At 41.4% G+C, this 21,995-nt stretch overlaps 1 protein-coding gene across 1 annotated transcript in view; it reads right to left on the reverse strand.

The window, feature by feature from the left end:
• Window positions 1–21,995, reverse strand: part of PKHD1 (PKHD1 ciliary IPT domain containing fibrocystin/polyductin) — a 404,235-nt gene that overhangs the window by 231,444 nt on the left and 150,796 nt on the right. Inside the window, exons 37-42 of the mRNA XM_027126840.1 lie at window positions 17,747–17,957; window positions 16,315–16,472; window positions 13,863–14,054; window positions 10,625–10,750; window positions 8,071–8,127; window positions 7,705–7,835 (exon numbers count right to left, since the gene is read on the reverse strand). Of these exons, the coding sequence (XP_026982641.1) occupies window positions 7,705–7,835; window positions 8,071–8,127; window positions 10,625–10,750; window positions 13,863–14,054; window positions 16,315–16,472; window positions 17,747–17,957 (875 nt within the window). The remainder of the gene's footprint in view (window positions 1–7,704; window positions 7,836–8,070; window positions 8,128–10,624; window positions 10,751–13,862; window positions 14,055–16,314; window positions 16,473–17,746; window positions 17,958–21,995) is intronic.

Raw genomic sequence — 21,995 nt, forward strand, 5'->3', positions numbered from 1 at the left:
GGACATAGAGAACACACTTGTGGTTGCCAAGGGGTGGGGGAGCAGGAAGGATTAGGAATCTAGGATTAGCTGATGCAAACTATTATACATAAAATGGATAAACAACAAGGTCCTACTGTATAGCACAGAAAACTATATTCAATATCCTGTGATAAACCATAATGGAAAAGAATATGAAAAAGAATATACGTATGTGTAACTGAGTCACTGTGATGTACAGCAGAAATTAAACACAACATTGTAAATCTAAAAATATATATATATGCTCATTCCTCTTCCTCCAGGCAGTTCAATTTGACTGTACTTTGTCCACCTCAACAGCTGGCATCTCATGTTAAAACGTCCTTGTAAATTTCCACGGTGAGAAGCTTACTTGTGTCACTTCATACAAGCTCTCCTCTTTAGTGTGTAAAAAATACTCGGGAGCAAAGTCGTCCCTAAAGCCAAGTCTCCACAGAGTGTTCTCTCTGATCCTTTGAACAGAAGAAAAAACTGAGATTATCTGCAATGGTTATTTAATATCAGTGTAGATGGTAAGGGATATGCACGTTGGGATGAGACACAGAAAAGGGTTAGAACTGAAAGAGGAAGTTCTGACCCACTCAAGGACAGAGCTCTTCCTCCCAGCCTTTTAGAGAGCTCGAGGAGTTTAGTATACTACACTGTGAGTAAGGATTAAGACCAAAGACCGCAATCACACCCTTTGAATCATAGCTGTTCTCTGTTTATCCTTAGGTTAGCAAACTCATTTCATCCCATAGCTTCAGCCATTCTAGACTAATATTTTATTGGCTTTAATTTTTAAATGAAAGGACTTTAGGTATTATTAAAGGCAGCATTCTGAACCTGGGTGACCCACTGGCAGTCATTATATAGCAGTACTCCCTACAGAAGGGGATTTTAAAAAGTCTGTTCCTCTCTGGGAGTGCCACATGTTCCACACGCATGGGCGCACACGCACACACACAAACACACACACATACGCACAAGCACACAGAAGCAAGCAAAGTCAGTATGGAAGAAAAACTGAAGTAGGATGTTTTAAAACAATCAGTACTCAACTCCTGGCTTATGTGAGAGAAGGTACCCCAGCACCTGGAGGCCGTCAGCCTCTGGAGAAGTATGAATGAGGGCCAGAGGTGACACTGAGACGGGAGGCCTGGCCAGCAGGCAGCAGCTGGGACCTGGCCAGGGGAGCCAGCTCGTGCTGACACAACCACAGGTACTGCTTCCTGAACATCAGCCGGTAGTTCACTGTGGGCACTGAAGGCCCTCTCACCCTGGGTATCTGTAATCCACCGGCCATGCCTCCTCTTTCACTCCATTACAGAACGCCTTCTTTCTTTGTGCGCTAGTGGCCCATTCGTTACTGCACTTCATTCTTTTGGATTCTAAGCATTTCTCCAATTTTCTGAGGCCACTTAAAATTCCAATCACATGTCTTACCACATACTAAAAGAAACTTTTGGACATCATTGAATATGAAGCTGAATCACTATTCAAGATGTTAACATGACTTCAGGACACCTGGGACACACCTCTGGGACCCCAGTTATCTTGGGGTGGCAGAGTCTGGAGCTGTGGTTGTCAGCCAGGGATGATACTGTTCCCCAGAGAGCATCTGGAAATCTCTGGAGACCGTTTTCATTGTCACCCTCGGAGGGAGAGGGGTTTTACTAGTATTAAGTGGATAGAGACCAGGGATGCTGTTATATAGAGGACAGCCTCTCACAAATGTGAGAGGCCCCAAATGTTAATACAAGCACGGTTAAAAAAAAAAAAAAAGTCTAAAGTCTTCACTTGTTCTTGAAATAACCCATACCCACTTTCCAGTATCCCATCTCCACATTTTGATGGAAAGGCCAAACTAAATATAAAAACATGGTTAATTACGATAAGAATACTTTGACAGTTTTTACTGGGAGGGCATTTATATCTTTTTAAACAACCAAATCTGCCACTAGACACTCCCCCAAAGAACACTTACTGGCATTGCATCAGTTATCTCATTCTTCCCTCGTGCTAGAAAACAAGACGTGCACTTATGATCCTCAGTTTTGGAATAATCACTGCCATTGGGCTGGCAAATACAAGCATCCAACAGAAGCACCAAATACAAGTGCCCTCACAGAAGCACAAGCAAGTAATATGGCTGTGTTTACGGAGCTCCACCTTCCACAGAGCCGGCGTTGAGCGGCTGTGTCTCTACCACCCCCATGAGCCACGAGAAAGGCCATGAGTATATAAGAATTGAGGGTTAGGGAATGGGGGCTTCTGAAACACCCACCTTTTCTGCAAGTATACAAACAATAAGAAAGGTGCACTGGGACTTCCCCGGCGGTCCTGTGGTTAGGTCTCTGCACTTCTACTGCAGGGGGTTTGGGTTCAATCCCTGGTCAGGGCACTAAGATCCCACATGCCTCGCAGCACAGCCAAAAAAAAAAAAAAAGAAAGGTGCACTAGAGGCTAGAAATGATCATCTCACTTGGACATACATCTCTATTTCATTACCAACAAGATGCTAATTCATTACCATGACTCCACGAGGAAGGGAAAGATTCAAACATATGCAGAATATATTTCAAGGACTTCATCCTTACTCATCACCTTGGCCATACAGGTGCTCAAAGAGCATGTATTTTGACTGAATGAACAGATTTGTTGAATCATCTTCCGTGGTGTCAATAGTATTTTTGGAGCATCTGGGTGGTCATGTATAAATGCTTTCCAAGTGCATTTATAGTCGGGCAGGATATTGCAACTTCGGTCTTCTGTTAGCCAATAAGGCTCACTTTTCTTTTAAAAGAAGCACTTGAACAGTCAGATGACATTACTTTCCAGTCCTTTTTACTCTGCATTCCAGTTGGGTATGCTACAAACGATTTGTGAGCAGAAACCACATATGTATGCAGGCAGCCGGCGGCTTGTGGGGAAGGGTTTAAGGCAAGCAGGGAATTTTGTGTGGAAATCAATTCTTTGCGGAAGTCAATGTATTATGGACATTCAAGCAAGAGAAATTCCAGAGAGAAATTAACTGCCCAAGTAAGCCAGTTCCTTGTGGTGTGCATCTGTAGTCACTAAAAAAAAAAGTGAGTTAACCCTTCAGGCAGCTCTTAAATATACATTAGCTATTGAGTGGAGAGAGCTAGAGAGCTGAAATCGGCCTTTAAACACAGAATTCCTTACAAAATTGATTCACAAACTAGAACAAATTCCCCTCAAATTAAATGGATGTTTTCAAAGGGCTGGTCTTCAGGGGGTTTCTGTTGGCTGTTCTAAACAGGGGTCTGGTCATGGGAAATGTCCAACGCCCACAGACACATGGGATATTCTGGAGCTCTGGGAGTGAACAGTCTCTCGCTGATGGAGAGCAAAGACCTTCCAGCCTGAGGTCAACATAGGTTATGTCTCCTGGAAAGACGAAGCCTCTGGACAGATAAGAAACACCCATAAAGGAGTCAGAGACTCAGATGCTGGAGTGCGGTGGGGAGACAGCCTGGAAATGAAGTGCTCCGGACACTGCAAGGTGATGCATGCAAAGCCTGTCTAAGGAGTATACAAAGGATTTTCCAAGTTCCTTGTACATTCAGATGGGAATATCGTGTTGAGTCCTCACCAGCAAGAAGGCACAAAGCTCAGGTTTTGCTTCTCAGAAAAACTGCCCTGGACCTGGCTCAGCAGCAGCCTGGGCAGGGAGGCAGGCAGACCACTTGTGGCTATGAAAACTAAAAAGGAATATCGCACTTGAAATCCCCTCATACCAAGCAGGGTTGAGGGTGAGTGAACTGTAAAGATGGCTTCCTGGGAGCCCAGGTGAATTCCACGCACTGGGCAGAGCATTTGGTCCTAGGCTCTGTGTCTGAGCATTCCAGGAACAATGTACAACCACAAATAACTGCAGAGACTTAATTAAGGATCAGCTCCGTTTCTTCCTGCCTACCTGCCAGGCCAGAGATTTTAAGGTCAACTTCTGTATGTAGGAGAGAGGGTTTAGGCTATCTGGATTGGTTGCCCAGCCACTAGGATTAGGTCACCTTCAAGTCTAAATAAGGGCTTTCATTTACATAACAGTCTTGTCCCAATGTCCATTTCCAGGTTTTGCCATTGCTCTGTGGCGATGGTTATGGTTATGTTACCATTGGGGGAAGCTGGCGGGAGGACACACAGGAACTCTCTGTTCTATTTTTGCAACTTCTGAGCCTAAAATTATTTCAAAATTAAAAGTTTAAAAAAGAAATAGCCTAATGAATCACAGTAATACAGTGGCTTTAAAAAAATCTTTTGCCAAACTGAAAGGAAACTGAAAAGCAAGGTGGGTAAAGGGGTCACAAAAACTGAGCACATGCAAGGCTTGGCTCGATCCTCTTAAGGGGCAGTCAGCTCTGAACCACTCACAGAGCAGAACATAAACGCCATGCCCCGTGAGACAGTTCCTCACAATATAAGGGATATCTCTCTCTTGAGCATCAGAACAACACTGGAAGAGGATAGGTTTCTGACACACACACACACACACACACCCCTCACCACTACCACTGCCATCCTTATCGTTGTTGTAGCCTCCTTATTATCACTCTGGGATTAAAATACATTTCTAAAATATATTTTTCAAAGCACTCTGTGTATCATCCACATAGGACACACCTAATAAACACTAGCTTACTTTTTGCCCACTGACTGAAATGACCTTCGTTGGCACTAAGAGAAATTCCTACTTTTTAGGTTCTGACACACACTCCCAGCCACGCCTATGTCCTTGGTTGTGGCACACTCCAGACAATAGACTGAAAGAGACAGCACAGTGGAACCCCAGGGGCGCAGCTGCAAAACTGGAGAGGACTGTGCAAAATTTAACACTGAGAGGTGAATTCCACAGGATCTAAATGCTGACACAGATGAAACATCTTACTTGTCAGTCATCAAAATGATTGCGGGATCTTGGAATCTATTCTTTATTTTCCTTTTTCTTCCCCCTATTCTTTGATTATGGAATTATACCTACAGCCATTCATTCATTAATTCTTACTAAGCAACTATTATGTTTCAGATGCTGTGATAAGGTCTAAAAGTTAATAAGCGAATGAAAAGAGAACAACAGAATTTTAAGATCAATAAAGGTGAAAATGTCAGGAATTTACCTAATGAATATACTTAATGAATTTACATTACCAGCTTAAACTAAAATCTCATTCTCCAAACACATGCATTGTATTATTTTTCAATTTTGTAAAGTGGATATAAGAGGAAGAAAGTAAATGGATGGAAAGGGAAGGCATCTAACAGAGAACAAACAATTTGTTTTGGGCTCAAATTTTTCATTGCTTTCTAGGCACTGTTCTGCAGGTCAGTCTGCAAAGACTCAAGTGACCTGTAAGTTTGTAGGTGGCTCTCTGGTTCTCTGCACCTATATAGCCAGCTCATTTCTTTTGTTTTGTTTTGCTTGTTTGTTTTGTGTTAGTTTCAGGTGTACAGCAAAGTGATTCAGTTATATATACATTATATATATATGTATGTGTATATATATATATACATATATATATATTCTTTTTCAGATTCTTTTCCATTATAGGTTATTGCAAGATATTGAATATAGTTCTCTGTGCTATACAGTAGGTCCTTGCTGTTTATTCACTTTATATATAGTAGCTGGTATCTGTTAATCCCAAACTCCTAATTTACCCCGCTCCCCCATTTCCCCCTTGGTAACCATAAGCTTGTTTTCTGTTTGGGAGTCTGTTTCTGTTTTGTAAGTAAGCTCTTCTGTATCATTTTTTTTTAGATTCCACATGTAAGTGATATCATATGGTATTGTCTCTTTCTTTGACTTACTTCACCTTAGTATGCTAATCTCTAGGTCCATCCTTGTTGCTGCAAATGGTATTGTTTCATTCTTTTTATGGCTGAGTAATATTCCATTATATATATATTATATATATATATTTTATATATATATATATAATATATATATATATACCACATCTTGTTTATCCATTCATCTGTTGATAGACACTTAGGTCACTTCCATGTCTTGGAAGCATTGCAGATAGTGCTGCTATGAACACTGGGGTGTACGTATCTTTTCAAACTAGATATACGCCCAGGAGTGGGATTGCTGGGTCATATGGTAACTCTATTTTTAGTTTTTTAAGGAGCCTACATACTGTTCTCTGTGGTAACTGCTCGTCGGCTCATTTCTTACTAGTCAAGTAGTGGCCAGAACACCCACCCAGGAGGCAATGAGCTACCCAGTGAAGCAAAGCCAGGCAGCACCTCTGACACTCAACGTGGGATTTAGATACATTCCAGCCTCCCGAAGGAAAATGACCTGGGCAACCCTGAGGGTCTCCTACTTCAGAGTAGTCAAGATTATGTTACCCAAGAAACTAGGCAAAAACATAACTCTTTAGTCCCCAAAGCTTGCTGGCATAATTGTGCAGCAAGCCCTGTGGTCACCAACAAGTTAAACGTCACTCTCATTGTTCTGCGTCTACAGGCTGGTCTCCTTCAATCCATGCACTGCTGCCTCCTGTCCTCACTGGCACATTAGCTGCCCCCGTTAGGCACCGAAAATAGTGTGTAAGCACTGTGCTTGGAATAAAGGTAACTAAGAGTCTGGCGAAGGGTTGAGAAGATAGTCATGACTTTTATTAGGGGTTATTCAGCTGAGGGTAATTAAAAACAGATGATCAGAGAGGGAGAAGTTCCTTCTCTCCGGTCCTCAGAAACTTGGCATAACTGTCATGACACAGTAGGTACTCAGAGCCGAGTCCCGAAGAGTGAGACCCTTAACCCTTTCATAGATGGTCCATGGGACAAAATTATTGGAAAAGGGGAAACTAAATGGCCTTCCCACTACTCTGATGCAATTCCTCATTCACGGATCTATCGTTAAACTACCAGAAAAATTAATTTCTTAAAGTGTTTAGAGAGAAATTTACCAAGAAGAAGTAATGTTAAGTTGTATTAAATAATGGGATAAAAATCCAAGGCCATCAGAGTGTATAGCTGACCCTTGAATAATGCAGGGGTTGGGAGTGCCAACCCTCTACACAGTCAAACATCCGCATATAATTTATAGTCCACCTTCCATATATATGATCCCTCGGTGTCCATGGTTCCATGTTCAAGGATTCAGCTAACTGTGGATAGTGTGGTAGTGTAATATTTACTATTGAAAGAAATCCAAGTGTAAGTGGACCCATGCAGTTCAAACCCGTGTTGTTCAAGGGTCAAATGTAATTCATTCATCCTGGAATGTGATGTGATCTCACACACCTCGTGACTGCTGACCCTCAGTTTTGAACACCCTTAAAGGGCAACAATATGACCACATTAGTATAGTAACATAGTGAAGATTTATTAAGTCATTATTATTGGAATCGAGACCAAATTCAGCAACCACGGCAGATGGCTCAGGAAGATATTTTACTTTGCATTAATCTAAATGACCAGAAAATAATCAGTATCTACTTTGTTTTGCTTTTTATAAATATTGCTTCAAAGTGTGTTCACAGGAATTCTGAGGGAAGTGATAGCATTTATCCTAAAGCACTGTTTAACCCAAAATCATAAAGTAGTTTCCTGTTACCACTGTGCAGCTAGTAGATGCTGCATTCCACACCACTGATGCTGCCACTCTGGATAACTTCCGGAGTGAATTTTATGCCTCTCATTTCTGATCGTCCTGGAAGCTGAAGATCTTACCTCTACAACATTGGTGGGATCGCGGATGTAGATACCAGAGGGTGCCATCATTTCAGTACTGGAAAGTCCCTCGGCGCCAGAAACACTGATGATCACATTGTTTCTTATTATATTCCCCTGTTCTGACCAGTCTAATTTAAGAAAAGGGGATTCACCAACATAATTAAAATGTACTCAACTCAACGTTCTTATTTCTACTAATACACGTTATAGTTCTCTTCATGCATATACGTATATGTATATATATAAACATCTAGTGTGTTCAACAAATTTAAGATATCTAACATACTGCCAGCAGGCTTGTCTATAAAATGTATGACGACTTAAATGGATGGTAACAGTTTTAAAACCAATTTACATATTTACCATTTTCTCTTCCAGGAATAACCTCCCAAGGGATATACCTTATCTCGGGGGGTGTACCTGAGAACAAAAGATCATGTTAGCTCAGCACGTTTCATGCCACCCAGGAAAATGAGAGATGCTGAAATACTATTTCTTTTTCTTGGTGTGGCTTGTTTTGATTTTGTGTTGTGTTTTTATCTATGAACCAGACAAACAGATTCAGATTATGTGACCTTTTTAGTTCTAGAGTATCATGAATCAGAAGCTCATTTTAAATTAAAAAAATAATAACAAAGAGATAGATCTACCGTTTTACTTCTTAGGAAGAGTCTGACTGTCTTCGTAGTTAAATGTCACACACCCCTGTGTCAGGTCCAGCCCCATCCTTAGCTATTTGAATTGGTCACCAGCCATCTGCATGCCCTTCTCTTCCCCTGGAAGAGCAGGAATGTCCTGGAGGAACAGGCTGGACAAGACCTGAGACCCTCACAGTCAAACCAGAGGTTTGAAATAGAAGAGAATAAAAGAGCACGGGCCATGCTACACAGAGATCAGCCACTTATGTGGTATCCACACAGAGCAACCCCACAGACCCCCTTTCTTCTAGGTCTTTAGGTGTCTGGGCTTCCCATGTCACTTCATGAGTCTGAGTTTGCAAACTCATCTTGCATGGATGTACATTAACTAAAATGCACTGACAGATATTCTAATTCCATCACCTGTAATGCAGTAGATGTCAAGAGCCTCCAATTCATGATATCCAAGTACTCAAGGCCAAATTCCTCCTGCAGGTTTTCTTCCTTGCCTAGTTAATTCCATATAATTGTTTCCTCCTAAAATAATATTGTTAGGGTACCTCCCTGAATTTCTGCTCCAGGTTTCAAAAAACTTTTCCCTTACAGCAACAAAAGTAAGAATAAGCAAAGTCAATCCTCCACATGTTAGTCTGGCTGCCCTGTAGCTGTCCTTTTCCAATCAAAAGATTTTCCTTCACCTGATGACTTCTATTGTCCTTAGCTCTTTGCCTTTTCGAGCTTGAGTTAGTTTACATGATCCATAATTTCCCACTAAACAGTTTCCCTCTCGGTGTTAGAACCTTTCTAGCGTTTATCTTAACAGATCATTCCTAAATGAAACATACACATTTTCTCACTGATGATATCACAGAATTTATTTAAATAGAAAACACTATCTAACAAGTACAGTTAGAGTCTTACTTTCTGTGAAAACCTCTGATTCGCTTTTTTATTCCGATATAACCAAAGACCCGTTGTTCATTAATACATTCACTTCTTTCAACAAATATAACTCCAAATGCACTAGTTAAGGTGCTAAGTGTGAAGGGGACAATGTTCACATGAAATCTGGCGGTAAAACACATGATCAGAAACGTGATATATAATTTTTAAATCAATAAGTAATGATTGTTGGTAAAAGAGCTCAGACAGATTGACTTGCCTTGGGAGTGTGGGGGAGATACTCTTACAGGAGGAGAGTGAGTCGTATGAGCAGAAGGAAAGAGCCGTGCAAAGGCCCTGATGCAGGAGAAAGTGTGGTCTTTGCAAAGAATTAAAATAAAATAGGTCTGTGCAGTTAGAGTACACAAGGAGAGGACAATAGCAGGATAAGTGTACCAAGGTTAATAAAGGCAAAATCACTAAGGGAGTCTTTTAAGCCACAGTAAGGATTTTGGATTGTATTCTAAGAGAAATAAGAAGTTTTTAAAGGGCTTTAAGGAGAGGAGTGACATGATGCAATCTGAGATTGTTAAGGATAATTCTAGGCATCGCAAGGGGAATGAACTTTAGGAAACAAAAGTGGATACAAGTGACCATTTAGAAGATTCTTGAAACATGGGCTTCTTCAGCAAGCCACAAGAGCAGCAAAGAATAGAGTTCAACATTTTTAACTCCTTGTTCAACATCCAGGTTTGACACTCCATGAGACTGCACAAAAACCTATTTATGTGACTTTGAATTATTGTTAAAATTACTGACAATAAATTTTAAAATCTCCCATTATATATTTATTAACCTGAACTGAAATGCCATCTTTAAAAATCAGTTTCCTCAGAAACAGACTCAGAGACAGAGAACAGACTTGTGGTTGCCAAGGAAGGGGTGGAGGAAGGAAGGATTGGGAGTTTGGGATTAGCAGATGCAAACTATTATATAGGATGGATAAACAACAAGGTCCTACTGTATAGCACAGGGAATTATATTCAATATCCTGTGGGAAACCATAATGGAAAAGAATATGAAAAAATATATATATATATAACTGAGTCATTGCTGTACAGAAGAAATTAACACAATGTTGTAAATCAACTATACCTTAATAAATTTTAAAAAATAAAAATAAATAAAAAATAAAAATCAGTTTCCTATTGGTAAAGCTTAGTTAGCCAAAAAGTAATGACTAAATTTAAAATTAGAATTTTTAACTACGGCCTATTTCTAATGACCAGAAGCTAAAGATTTTACAAATTGGAAATTTAAATTTGGGGATGATTCCTTTTATAAAATGATGTGTCCTCCACCAGAATGCCAAAATTAAACAAGCTTGTTTCACTTACCCACCAGCAGTGTGTGGCCTAAAATATCATAGAACACGTTACTGTCCACCTTCAGGCCCAAGGTCCTGGACACGCTGAGGCCTCTGCTGAAAGATCGCCACACAGTACAGCCCTGCATGTAGGAACCTGAACAGCAAAGAGGAAGGTAAAAATTAGATGGGAATCTCGAAGGCTCCTCACATTCTGTTAATCATCTCCAAAGCAAGCTAGAATATAAGTAAGAACATTCTCCCACACAATATATAAAACTCAAGAAATAAGGAGTTGGCAGCATAAATCAAATCAAGGTACCTGGCAGCACAGACCAAGGTACCTCAAAGATACCAAAGATAAGCAGGGTGGAATCCAAGGACCACGTGTAGTAAAGAAAACCACCTGACAAAAAGACAGTATGGCCAAACCACAGAGGAATACGTGGCCATCAAGATTTCCAACTGGCCGTCATCTTTGGTATCTACTCTAATCACAATATGGTGGACAGCAGCTCAAAAGATGTTAAGGACGATGTGAAGAGCACTGCTTATGGACCAACACTGATCTCTGAAAACTGCCTCTGGCATGAGGAGAGGTAGTCATTATTTCCTGAGCTATGAAGTAATTTTTTAATTGAAGTATAGTTGATTTACAATGTTGCAGGTATATGGCAAAGTTATTGAATATAACCACCGTTGAATACAGTGGTTTGTGAAACTGAAGGGGAAATACCCTCTACCATACTAAGAGACATTGACATTTTAGGAAAACCATTACACTGGCTCCATGGCATATTTTATGATCCCCAAATCATACATCATGTATGTGGACTGAATCAATCAATGAATAAATATTTACTGAGTATCAACTATATATTTCAGGAATTGTGCCTTGTGCCAGAGACATAAAGATGAATAAAACTAAGTAAATTCTGAACTTGTGTATCTTGAGTCTGATGGAGGAAACTCACATTAAAATAATAAAAATGTATTATTTGGATAGTAAAATTATAAATCCTCAAAAAGGAGTTTTGTATTATTTCCAGGTAGTGAGAGAGATTATATCAATACCAAATGTCTGCAGTATTGGAAAAATGACTTTGGATTATGTAATAATTTGACTTTTGAATTGGAACTCTCAAGAAAATTCTCAACTATGATGTCCCCTAGACACAGAGACTGTAGATTCCTCTCGACCTCAGCTCCCCCAGTACCAGATGCCCTTACATCAGTCACCAATGAGTTAACCCATTCATACCCACTCACGTAGGAAACACTGCCTGCTGCAGACTTTTCCCGACTCCTGACCTCCACCATAACGTCACTCCATCAGAATACGCCTGCCCATCTGAACAACCAGGAAGTACTAATGTGTTTACAGAGCTATCTATTGTGGGTAGAGGTCAGGGCTCAGTAAACTTTTAAAAGCAGCTTGCATGCAAAGATTCCAACACTCTCCAACTCCAGTAACAGGGGACAGCTGGCCATACAGGTCATGGGAGTCTGTAGGGCATGAACCAATAAAGGATTCTTTGGCAAGCATGCCAGAAGTTTCTAACCTCTGCGTTAACGGGTTTCCCCCTCCCAGGAAACACATTTGCATTTTAACAGAGACCTACAGGAGATAATGTATTAATTCAGTGGATTTCAAACTTTTGTTAAGCACTGACCCCTTTTTCAAATAAAACTTAATGTATATAAATAAATAAAAGTGCAGGTACTCTGAAGCAGAGGTTGAGGAGGCAGATTAAGTGAATTTTTGATGGGGGGGGTTGATTATGTTCATTGATAACTCATATGTGACTACTCCCCTCACTTCTACTGGAACTGGCCCACATCAAATATTCCTCAGCATCATAAGCACCATGAGACCAAAGAAACAGAGAGAAGGACACAAAGATACTGACAGTACTAATGAACTAGGGAAAGAGCCATGTGAGGAACCATCCTCCTATAGGGGCATAAAAAGAAATAAATAAGGTGGAAGAGATCTGGAAAATTAGGATAAATAGACATTCTTGGCATGCAGATGATTTGAAATAAGAAAAAAAAAATGCTACAGCTGTCTAGCCAGGATCTTGCTTTCAATGACCTCAAGGATTACTTTGTCATTACCTGTTGAAATCCTAGCACCTCTCAAGGCCCACCTGAACCTCCAATATGCCCTGATGTGCTTTGCCAGGCATCAACCCCCAGAGCACCACCCTACCAAGGAAGGCAAAGCGTGCATATGTGGGTGTTGAGGTGCTGAGGTCTGGGGAGCATAACTGTGAAACGGCGTTGCTGTCCTCATCACTCAGCATCTGTGCCCAAGTTTCTCATCTCTGTATCTCAGATTCTGGCATTGGCATTTTGCCCTGGATGCTCCCACATCCCTCCAACTTTGATCTCAGAGCCTTTATCAGTACATCTGGTCATATTCTTCTTTTCTGATTCTGATCTTTTTTACCTACTTGTTCCCACCTGCCTTGGATGTCTCCTAATTCCTTCCTATCTCTTCAGGTCTGGCCAAGATCTGCACACTCTGCCCGCTTTATATCCCCTGGAAGAGTGCCTGGTTCTCAGCCATTCTCTCCCATTTTCCCAGCAGGAGATTCCTCTGCGTTAGGACACCCTCACGAAGTGCTTTCCGCTAGCCTTGAATGATGATTTACACTTTTCAATGTCAATCTGACTGCAGTCACAAAGCCAGTAAATCGTAGTGGCAGGATTCAGAACACGGAGTTGTGTGGTTCCCTCCACATCTGTTGTACCTATAGTGACATTTCTCAAAGGGTACTCCTTGGACTACTTGTTCCAGCATCAGAAGGTTTGTTAAAAATTCAGATCTCGGGGGCTTCCCTGGTGGCACAGTGGTTGAGAGTCCTCCTGCCGCCCCGGTCTGGGAAGATCCCGCATGCCGCGGAGTGGCTGGGCCCGTGAGCCATGGCCGCTGAGCCTGCGCATCTGGAGCCTGTGCTCCGCAACGGGAGAGGTGAGACGCCCGCGTACCGCAAAAAAAAAAAAAAATTCAGATCTCTAGGCCCACTTTATATCAGAATTTGTCTCAGCAGGGTCTCTAAGTGAGAATTTTAATAAGCTCCCCAAGTGACTTTTTAGGCATGTTAAAGTTTGAGAATCACAGATCTAGGGTATAGTTATCCATCTCTGATCCCCACCATGTCCCCACCATGTCCCCACATACCACCTACCAGGACCCCCTGCATGGAGAGCCTAGAATATGGAAGAGGAAGGAAAAATGAGATGTTATGCCTGGGCCTCCTTACCTCTCAGAGCTCCCACCAGAGTCAGCGAGCTCACATGCTTACAGAAGGCTTGCCCCAAGTCCCGGAACTGCACTCCCTTCAACTGGACCCAGCTGGGCTCCTTTGGAAAAGACTGAATGATGACTCTGGCCCCCAGATCCCTGGATCCCAGCATCTTCTCACTCTTGAAATACAAACAGTTCTGCAAATCACCTGAAACACAGAACGAAGTCAAGGGGAGCAGAAGTATGTACAATATGCTTCGGGACAAATCTCCCAGTACGAAAAGAAAGGCACTGTTGGCACAAAGGGCAAACCATGATTGTTTATTTCGTTTAATAATCTTACTTCCCTTTTACTTTGATTCTCCCCTTTGGATTATTAATTAAAACATCCAATAACTAGGACATGATGTTGCCTTCACTCTATTATTTCCAGAAGGCCCCAAATCATTCTCCTTAATTACTGTCACAAAGAGGATGACTAGAACCCACAAACCCAACCTAAATAGATGCTTATTTCAATCCAAAGGATCCCCCGGAGGGAGTGTGCAATCAAATGACCCTCTTGTGGTGGATAATCTTAGGGAAGAGATGTGAGCGCTGAACATAACCACGGCTCTTTTTAGTCTTGAGATGTCCAGTGGGGCTTTCCCGATATTTTGCCGCTTTATGGTTTGGAGGCACAGCAATCACGCCACTGAAGAAATGGCAGAGGGCTCCAGAGGAGTGACTGAGCAGCCCCCCACACCAGGGCCTCCTTCCCAGCAGAGCCCCTAGTGAGAACAGCAAACAGCATGAACATAGTACCACACGCAACTACCAAGGTGTTGTGACCTCAGGGTCCAGACGCTTTGTGTTGACACATGGCATTTGGTGGTGTGGACTGACCTCAGGATGGAGAAGAAATCATCTCCTGAATTAACTCTTTATTATCCAGGTTAATAAACCAAAGAAGAAATGTCACTAATACAAAATGATGGACCATTCAACAGTCATTTGCCAGCACCCAAAGGATGAATATATGAGGTGAATAAAGAGGTGTTTTATATTTGTACACTTTGCCACAATTTTGATTATATATGACATTGATCCATAATGTTTTCCAGTGTCCAGGCCTCTTGTTATTGTATCTGGCTACCTTGTTCCCATACTTGAGCCCCACACAAAGAAGAGGTGAGTGACATATTATTTTTTTAATAAGGGTCTATGAATTTTGTTTTATTTTTAGAATTGCTTAGTAATGTTTAAAAGTTGTGGTGTAACTAGGGTTTTTTTTCCATTAGGAGACAACAGATCTATACTGGTGTAAACCTAGAAGCATGGTCTCTCTTGCAGCATGATCTAATGCCATGATTTGTACAATATGATCTGAGAATACCTGTATGAGAATTACCGAGAGAGTGTGAATGGACTGCAGGTCCCAATTCAGCAGAATTGTTAAAGTTGGCAGTCACTGGATTCTAACCCACTGGATGCAAACATTTTTTTCAGAATGACACATGTATGAGCTAGATGACTAGAGGGGTGGAGAGTGGGATCCAGGTCCCTCTTACCCAACCACATCCCAACATTACACCCACAGGCGTCTATACATAGGCATGACTCGAATCTTTAACCCCAGCCTTGACATTTCTTCCAGGCTCCAGACACTACCAGACATCTCTACTAACAGGCTGGCCTGGCATCTCAGCCCCGACATGTACAAAATTAAACTCATGATCTCCACCCTCCCACCCCCAAAACCTGTTCCTCTTCCCATCTCAATAAATAGCCCCCTCATCCATCCAGAGCTCATGCCTGGGAGTCATCCTTGACACCCACGCCATCCTGGACCAAAGTTGACAAATGATGTCTTCACGACATGTGAAAGCCTCATAATCCACAGCCTGGGAAACCAAAACATAACCTACTAAACTAACCATCCCTGAAATAGATGTTTAATAGGTACATCAGTGTGATTCAGTGCCTGTTATTCTTCTAGAAGATAAATTGACTTTTTCAACCACTTACTTAAAGTATGTGGTAATTTCACTCAGAAAACAAACTCTAAAAGTGGGGGTGGTGGAGGGAGGGAAGAGCCTTACAGGTCTAACCCATAAGAATGTGCTGCCTGTATCCCTGACCCTGTCATTAATCAGTTTTCCTGAGAATTTTAGAAGAGGCCTGGAATCAGTGTCAAGACTTCATTATAACCTCTAACCTGGAAATTTAATTCAACTCTCCAGATTTCATTATTTAACAGGAATATTTTTCCCCAGAAAAAGAATTACTTTCTCAAGCAGATACTTTTGTCTACCTCTTTCACAAGAGGGTTGAAGGCAGGAGGGGAAATGATGACTTATCAAGAGCACTGTGAAAACTACAGAATATTAGGAACATGCACTTGAAAGAAGTCAACCACACCACTTATCATTGGACAGTAAGAACGTTCTTTTTCACCCACTGGACTTCCCAACAAAATGCTTCTCTACCTTGTGAAGCATTGGCCCTCTGGCATGAAGCAAGGAGCTGCACCCTCTCATCAGTGAGATTTCCCTGTATGGTAACACTCCTGCTGAGGAGAACCACCATGACCTTTAAAACATGGAGCTCTCCAGCCACCCAGTTCTCTGTGGAGTTGTGAGAATATCTGAAACAAAGAAAAAGAAAATGACACATCTGAAGATATCACCCAAAATCTTTGTTGTTGTTGCATTATTTTTTTTAACATCTTTATAGGAGTATAATTGCTTTACAATGGTGTGTTAGTTCCTGCTGTATAACAAAGTGAATCAGCTATATGTATACATATATCCCCATGTCCCCTCCCTTTTGCGTCTCCCTTCCACCCTCCCCATCCCACCCCTCTAGGTGGTCACAAAGCACCGAGCTGATCTCCCTGTGCTATGCGGCTGCTTCCCACTAGCTGTCTATTTTACATTTGGTAGTGTATATATGTCAATGCTACTCCCTCACTTCGTCCCAGCTTCCCCTTCCCCTTCCCTGTGTCCTCAAGTCCATTCTCTACGTCTGCGTCTTTGTTCCTGTCCTGCCCCTAGGTTCATCAGAACCTTTTTATTTTAGATTCCATATATATGTGTTAGCATACAGTATTTGTTTTTCTCTTTCTGACTTACTTCGTTCTGCATGACAGACTCTAGGTCCATCCACCTTACTACAAATAACTCAATTTCGTTTCTTTTTATGGCTGAGTAATATTCCATTGTATATATGTGCCACATCTTCTTTATCCATTCATCTGTTGATGGACACCTAGGTTGCTTCCATGTCCTGGCTATTGTAAATAGAGCTGCAATGAGCATTGTAGTACATGATTCTTTTTGAATTCTGGTTTCCTCAGGGTATATGCCCAGTAGTGGGATTGCTGGGTCATATGGTAGTTCTAGTTTTAGTTTTTTAAGGAACCTCCATACTGTTCTCCATAGTGGCTGTATCAATTTACATTCCCACCAACAGTGCAAGAGGATTCCCTTTTCTCCACACCCTCTCCAGCATTTATTGTTTGTAGAGTTTTTGATGATGGCCATTCTGACCGGTATCACTCCAAATCTTATTAGGAATAGTAAGCCACTAAATTAGCCTAATTCTCCATCTGGGGCTCTATTTCTTTAGAAAACTCAGATAAAGAAGAGTGAACTATCATCACAAGTATGGGAAAATTAGGAACTATGCTGACTATTGCACTGACCATCTACTGCAAGACGAAAGTTCTAGAGTCTTACCAGAGAAACTTATTTAAGAAGTCTTAATCTTCCAAATGTTTCATGCTTTGTAATCTTGTCAAAATGTCTACTATTATTTAATGTAAAAATGCATTATCGAAAGACAAACAAATGTCAGACACCAACACAGTGAAGACCTCATCTTCTTCCATCTAAAAGGAGCCAAGGTGACATGCAGTACCTCAAGGGTGACCTCAGATGGAGGTCTGTATTCTGCACACTCTCCACAATGACAGTCTCTTCCAAGGGCTTGGCGCCTTCTGCACCCATCCCACTGATGACAATGACTTCATCCCCCGCGTGCCAGTCCACAGCATCTTCCAGAGCCAACACCGTGTCACGGGCATAGGCAGCTGCTCGAAGATGGGTGACCACGACTTCTGGGAGTGAACCTAAAGCAAATCCGAGGGAAACCTGCCTTTAGACATTTTTAAAACTTATTATGAATGTGATGTTATTCAGCCAAAAAAAGCCTGTGAAAGAAGAATCTGGGAAAGCAAGCTTCAAGCTCAATAGGCACCAATGCCTTCACTTTTCTGGATATTGGGGTTTTTTGTCTGTCACACGGGGACAATAAAAGTAATCCAGGATAGAGAATGATATGGGGTGAAAAACACAGGAAGTGGAGTCAGACTAATTTTACAGCTGAATCACACTCTTGCCATCGTCTAACTATGTTTCTTTGGGCGATATACTTAAAGGTGGGTCTCAGTTTCCTCAGTTACAAAGCAGAAGCAGCAAAGCCTTCCCTCCTGGGGGTTTAGGACGATTCAATGACAAAATATCTGTGAAACAACTAGCGTGGACCTTGCCACATAACAGACCCTCAATATATTTTAGTCTGCTCTCTTCCCTCCTTGCATCACACTGTTTTGAGGATGAAATTTGTCACCTCTTTCTTCCAAGTAGACTCTCCAAGGTAGAAGTTCACCATGTATTTCTAAACTGAAGACTTCAACTCACTGTACAAATAGTAATAGTAGAGTTAAAAGTCAAAATTACCCTCAGAATGGTTGTCCTAAGTCTCAGGGTATTAAGTGATCCCCTTATACTGTAAGACAAGGTGTATCCAGGACAGGATGGCTCAGCAAAGCTGAACAAGGGGGAACGTGTGACTCTAGATACCTTGGTTTGTTTTAGGCTCCAGTGCAGCCGTCTGATCCTCCCCAAACCAGTACGCTGCTCCTTAACCAGTCTCGTAGTTTACTCTGGCCTTTTCCAGCAAGGGTCAAGGCAAAGATTTTTTTCTAGCCATTACCTGAAGCAATACCTCAGGAAACACAAGGCTTACTCCCAACTCCTCCTTTCCTCAGCACATTTCCTTCCTCCTTCGCAATAGATCATAATTTACCTCTAGCCCACAGCAACTTCCTGTCCTCCCTTGTTGCACTAAAGTAATGATACTTGAATCTCTAACTACAGAGGTGAGCAACAATAAATCATTTTCAAATTATTTTAAACTTCCCTCTTTATTTATTTGTCTATGTTGGGTGGCGGGGGCATTGTACCAGTAATGTTGTTCTAGGCTTAGGAAGGTCTCCGGGTTAATGATGTAATTTCCGAAGTTTACTTGGGCAATAATTTTATCTTAAAAAAAAATTCCCAGAGTTCAAAATGTCTAATTATAGAGCAGGTGAAAATTAAGACATAAATCATCCCAAAAAGAAAATAATTTTATTTTTTTTCCTGGTTTGTATGTTTTAACCTTTGGGAACAATAAATGAAATAAAGTCTATTTTGATGTATATGCATATATATGTGAATTTCTATGATCTGTTCTTGAATGTCTGCACAGAAAAATCTCTAATATGCATAGAAAATGTTTGTCAAGGACAAAATTCTATTAAACGCTGTGATCAATGGTTCATCATACTCAGTCAATACTCAACAAACACCTGCTGTGCACCTATCAACAAGCAGCTACACGTGGCAGAACCAAGAATAGGCACAACAAAGATATTTTTTAGCTAATCATTCTTATAAATAATAGTCAAGTCAGAATGAATGGAAAAAAATCACAGAGGATCTTTGAAGTGAATTTTTAACTATTAACATAAACTTAAGACCTTTCAAATGTTGACAGAGCCTCTAGAAAGCAGTAAAATTATCTCATAATTTATTCGCTCTCATTGCAAAAACAACACACCTCTACATGTCTGCCTAAAACATCAACCTGAGTGTCTGACGCGTGCCAGCCTCATATTTGCAGCTACATAGCAGATGTGGATATTTGGATGAGTTACCATCATCTCAAACTGGAGAATGTCAAAATAAATTTAATAATCACCTGAGCTAGACCCTCTGAAACAGCTTTTATTCTTCTGACCATTATGCATCGTTCTTTTTTAATTACATCCCTTCTTTGTTCATTAACCTGCAGTATCTGCCTACAGTACTCAGTAACAAAGGCACAAATTCCCTTCTTGACTTTCAAGAGTCTCCTTAATCAGACTCCACTGTATGGTCTCTGACTCCTGAATAATCTCTCAATTCCAGGAAGCCTCTTTACTGTACTTCTTCTCATTTAACAGGATCATTCCTACCTCTACTCCTTTGCCTGTTCTATGCCTTCCACTGGGTGCCCAGTTTTCTTCCCCTCATCTGCTCTCCTAAAAACAGCTCAAGCCTCACCTCTTCTGTTGGATGTCAGGGAGCACTTCAGCCCATGCTGATGTCCACTGCCTCCTATAGACGCCACAGTGATAAGGGGGGGGTTCTTATTGAGTAAAAGGTCAGTGTGCATCTGGGACTAGGCACGCCACATGCCTGGCTGGATTGTGGGCCATTTAACTGAGTTGCTTTGCATGGGAGAAGAAGTTCCACAAAGGAACAGATAGGAAAGGATGACAGAGATGGTACGGGGTCTGTCTCAGACATGGGCTCTCTCTCATGGACCCGTGACTGAACCTGAGGAAAGAACCTGCAGGAACTCTCCAGATGGATTTTGTACCTGCTGCTCCTCTGCCTGGGATTCCTTCATCAACTCACTCTGCCTCATTCTTCAGAATGATGTTCAACTTGGTCCTTCAGAGAAACCTCTGAGACCTCCAAACTAGGTCAAACCCTGACTTATAATCTGTCATATCACTGTGTCCCTCTCCTTTCTAGCACTTAACACATGTGGTTTGACCTCTATTACTGTCATTCTCCATCTCCCCTATTAAACATGGCAGAAGTTATACCTATACTTGCCCACCATCATAGTACCAATGCATATCACAGTGTCTTGTATATAATAAGTGTTCAATAAATATGTACTGATGAAGGAAAATCATGACGGAAACATGGAGAAGCAAGCACCCCAAAGTTTTGGCACCCAGATGGTCAGGTGGGACCCCAAGTGGCAACAGTGGTTGCCTTTGGTTTCATCATGGAGCACAACCCTCCCACACCTGAGGGTTGGACCACCTGGGCAGCAAGGAAAGTCTGCGCCCTTGGCACCCTGTGTTCAGTATTTTCATGGCAGGTACCTGAAACAAGGGCAGCAGGGCAGCCCCCAGCTGCCTTCCTGAAGGGAGCACAATGACCAAGAAAACCAAAATAAGAGGAAAATAGACTAACTGATGAAATTGTCATGAGAACACCTATAACAAGCAGGCAGGGATGTTGGTAAGGGCTGGAGGATCTGTGAGAGTTGGGGGAGGTGAGCAGGAATACTTTTGTTATCACTATTGACATATCCACAGGCTGAGAGTGTTCAGGGAGGCCTGAGGAGACTAGAGTGATGTAACCTATAGTCAGCACCATATATTTCACACTAAGTTATTCTGTAATTATTACAGTACCTATGTCTCTTGCCCCACCTTGAATGCAGGGCCACTGCCTCACGTCTCCTTTACAAATGTCACAATTTCTAACACAGCATTCAACTGGGTTCATGATTAGCATTCAACTCATAGGGATTTAAATTATTCTGACTATTGCCATACGGACAATCACTTACAAACCCTCATCAGATATATACCTAAATGAGCATATGATATACAGCATGTAAAAAGCTGAAAAACAACACAAACATTATTGAGAATTTAGAATAAATCCAACCTATGCTAAGTAGTGTTACTCTGAAGTAAGAACTGTTGGTTTTCTGGGTTTTGCTTTGTTTTGTTTTCCTTTTGACAGATTGTATAGATTAGGAGGCTAAAATAGGCTAAAATAACGCGTCCAGGGCAAAATCACCCAGTAGGAGATGTCAGTGCCAAGTTCTGAAACTGGCTCTTCTGAATCCAGAACCACAGAACTGGACACCTAATGGAATTCTAGCCTCTGGAAGCAACTGTATATTAACTGTGCCCAATTAGCTTTGATACTCAAAACATTATAGCCTTTACTTTATAAATACTATTTAAAAGCCATACAAGGTGGATCGACTGACTTCTCTGATGAAAACAGCATCGTACACATTTCAAATGTGAGTCATTTCACTTCAC

Source organism: Aethalodelphis obliquidens, unplaced genomic scaffold (genome assembly GCF_003676395.1).
Source record: "Aethalodelphis obliquidens isolate GAN/ISIS:26980383/991018 unplaced genomic scaffold, ASM367639v1 scaffold31, whole genome shotgun sequence".
Taxonomy (NCBI): domain Eukaryota; kingdom Metazoa; phylum Chordata; class Mammalia; order Artiodactyla; family Delphinidae; genus Aethalodelphis; species Aethalodelphis obliquidens.